The 3,191-nt window shown below is 37.2% G+C and overlaps 1 protein-coding gene across 1 annotated transcript; it reads left to right on the top strand.

The window, feature by feature from the left end:
• Nucleotides 1-1,548, top strand: LOC145482513 (homeobox protein GBX-2-like). The gene is made up of 2 exons (XM_081461115.1): nucleotides 1-181; nucleotides 303-1,548. Exons 1-2 carry the CDS (start codon nucleotides 79-81, stop codon nucleotides 794-796), a joined length of 597 nt encoding a protein of 198 aa, XP_081317241.1. The 5' UTR covers nucleotides 1-78; the 3' UTR covers nucleotides 797-1,548.
• Nucleotides 1,549-3,191: the final 1,643 nt, after the last annotated feature.

Here is a 3,191-nt window from a genome sequence, read left to right as displayed (position 1 = left end):
TTTAGCAATTACAAATAGTTGTTGCCTTTAATTTAGACCTGCCGAAGGGTGTATACTTGTTCCTCATAGGACGACTTCATGGCATCTTTTAGCATAAACGCGATCTTAGGAAACGCAAAACAAATAAAAGAAGAGACAAATGGAGGACAAACGTATCTTGAGGAATCGAAGGAGCTTACAGGTTTGTGCTCTTTTACTAGAAAATCGTTTCTAATCAAGTAACGCGGATTCACTGAGATAGATGTCCTAGCTCAAATCAAAAGTTCAAAATTCAACAAAACTTACGACCTCCCTATTTTTAGATCATTACCCTGCAGAATCATTGACGTGTGCCGATGAACACAACTTCACCGACAATACCGAGATACCTACACAAGAAGCGGATCATGTGAACAAGATACGAAGAAGAAGAACCGCCTTTACAAGTAGTCAACTAAAATCCTTAGAGAAGAAGTTTCGAGATAAGAAATATCTAACGATCACAGAGAGAAACAACTTGGCCAAGAACCTTCGTCTTACCGACACTCAAGTCAAAACTTGGTTCCAGAACAGGCGTACAAAATGGAAAAAACAAATGGCTCCAGAGTTTGATACAAGCTTTCGGTGGGAGGAAGCAAACGCAATGTTTCAACCGATACAGACAGTGTTTCCTTGTTATGGACAACTTACACATCCAATGCACTCTTTACCGTATAACTACAACGTCGTGCCAAGTTTTTGTCCTTCATCAAACCTCCAAGTAGTGCAGTCAAATATTTATCCATTTGCGTCAACTCGTGGCCACGGGATAATATGAATACTTATATTTAAGAAGCAGTTAGCTGTGCTTGTTATTGCCTTGAAACTCTGTTGAAGCATGTATCTAAACGTCATGGGACAGCTCAGCATCATATGAATGATTCTCTTGTCTCTAACATACTATTCCACTATGTCTTCATAGACGTTTACTGAACAAATATCGTGTTAAATGAAGTAATTTTTAGTTTTAGGAAATATTGTAGCTGTCTATAATTCTGTTGAGAATAGTCTAGGATTGATTGCTGACTTTTGTCCCAGGGAATGCAGGAAAACGAAACCAAAGGAAACCACAACAAATCATCGGGTTCCTCTTTTGTGCTTAGAATCTGCAACGCCTTGGCCGAAGTGTCTAACAATAACTGAAAGAATTTTAATTAGGCTGCCGAGATTTCTTGTTGGTAGGTCTTTATTTATTCGATATATTTTTCATCGAAAAACCTCAGTTTACCAATGAGATCCTTTTGGAAATATCCGGTAAACCATATCCTCCAGCTTGCTCAACCACATGCTCTGTCATTTTAATGTTAAATCATTATAGACCTCATTTTTCCTTAGCAATAATTAACAAATTTTCCACTTGATGTTAAAAGGTGTTTTCATTTGACAATACACCCGAGAGTCAACCGCCCCAAATGTGTAGACTTTCTTATTCGTTGTAAAAATCCTATCAAAGGTCAAGAGTAATGAGACGCAAAAAATAAAATATGACAAATACAGCGTGGTTAACTGTATTTAATGCATAAAATGGACGTTAAGAACTGTGTGAATTACTTATTGTTTTCCACAGATAAGATACTCTAAGGTAGCACATCTACAGCATCGCCCCGGCGTTCTGTTTGTCTCCTTCTGGTACCCTGGTCTCAGAGGTTTTCTTCTTCTTTCTGTTACTGAAATGAAACATCCGTCACGGCGGTCAAAACGAGCGGAAGAATAAAACTAACCCGTCGCTTCCCGATTCGATTTTACCGCTTCACCGTTTAAATTTTAAGAAACTTTTGGACCTTTCTTCACAAAAATCTCATCGTCTTTTAATTAACATGGATCTGTTGATGTTTTTCCTCAGTTAAATAGACGATTCGATCGAGGCCTTGATCTACTGTATTTCTTTTTATTCCAAGCTTTCCCCGATCTACAGCATCGTAAGGAAATATGAAGAAAATATCCTACTGTGAGCTGCATTCACCTGAATATCGCTAATATAGATAATTTAGATTCCACATTCAGTGAGTACCGAAAGAGGCCACAAGACTTTGGCAGACTTCAATTTGCAATCAAGGAGGGTTTTTAAAATTTATTTTTATTTATTTATTTATTTATTTACTTATTTATTTTATTTTTTTTTTTTTCATAAGCTAACTGGTAAAACTGAAGAGAGAAGAGAAGATTCCTCATTAAGTAATAAATTAATTTCTTAACCAAAATAGGTCATGAAAAGGACAAACTTTGGCTTAATCATTGGATCAAGGTAAATGTTCCTCACTGAATCAATAAGGAAGGTTCTTCAATTCAGCAAACAGCATTTTTCGCGGAACACGACATAATAAAGAGGACAGATAGCCAGAAGTAACTGCAATTAACTGTATTCTTAAAGTCGCAGCCTGACGGGCGTTTAAGGAGACGGCTCGTTGTTCTATCCTGATTAAAACGTTTCTCGACCCAAATCAAGCTTCTAGGTTTAGGTAAAGTTTGTATTCGGTGTCATTTGTAGTAGTAGTAGTAGTAGTAGTAGTATACTTTATTTACCCTCGGATTGTAGAGTAGCTTTATCAGCTAATGTCTCCGAGCATTTCAACAGCAGAATGGGCAAAGACCAGACCACAACACTGGGAACTTCGTGCCCTGCTCTCTCAATCTCTCATTATCCTCTATGATTTTTTGTTGTTTTCAGTATAGAAACATAAGCTGAACCTATCTCATGAATAACAGCTATTATATCACATCAAAATGTTGAAATACCACAGACTTTGAGGAGTTGGCAAGCAAGAATGCATTTCTGCCTCCTTTCACTCGTCAATTTGTTCTATACAGCTAGTTTTAAAAACAGATAATCTTGGCAGCTGTACAGCCGCTTTTTGCATCTTTTTTTGGAAGTGCTAATTCCTATTAACTCTTTCATATCCCATTTACCAGCACAGAAATATTTCGGTCTTATTTTCGTTCCTTTAATCAATTCCAAGACTAAGAAGACGCTATAAGCAAAAGAATTCTGACATCTGCGATGCTTTAATGCTACCTCTAGTTGCCGCCTGTAAAACCCGTAAACATTGCTAAACTGACTCCCAATAATGTACCGACAGCTTTTTTACTCTTGGCCTAATTTTTTTCAAAGGAATTTTTCTCCTGGTACTTAAAACGTGCTTTACAACTCATCCGTCTTGCACTTATCGTTTCTA

Source organism: Orbicella franksi, chromosome 1 (genome assembly GCF_964199315.1).
Source record: "Orbicella franksi chromosome 1, jaOrbFran1.1, whole genome shotgun sequence".
NCBI lineage: Eukaryota > Metazoa > Cnidaria > Anthozoa > Scleractinia > Merulinidae > Orbicella > Orbicella franksi.
Note: the sequence above shows the minus strand (reverse complement) of the source record. Positions and strands in the feature narration are given on the sequence as shown.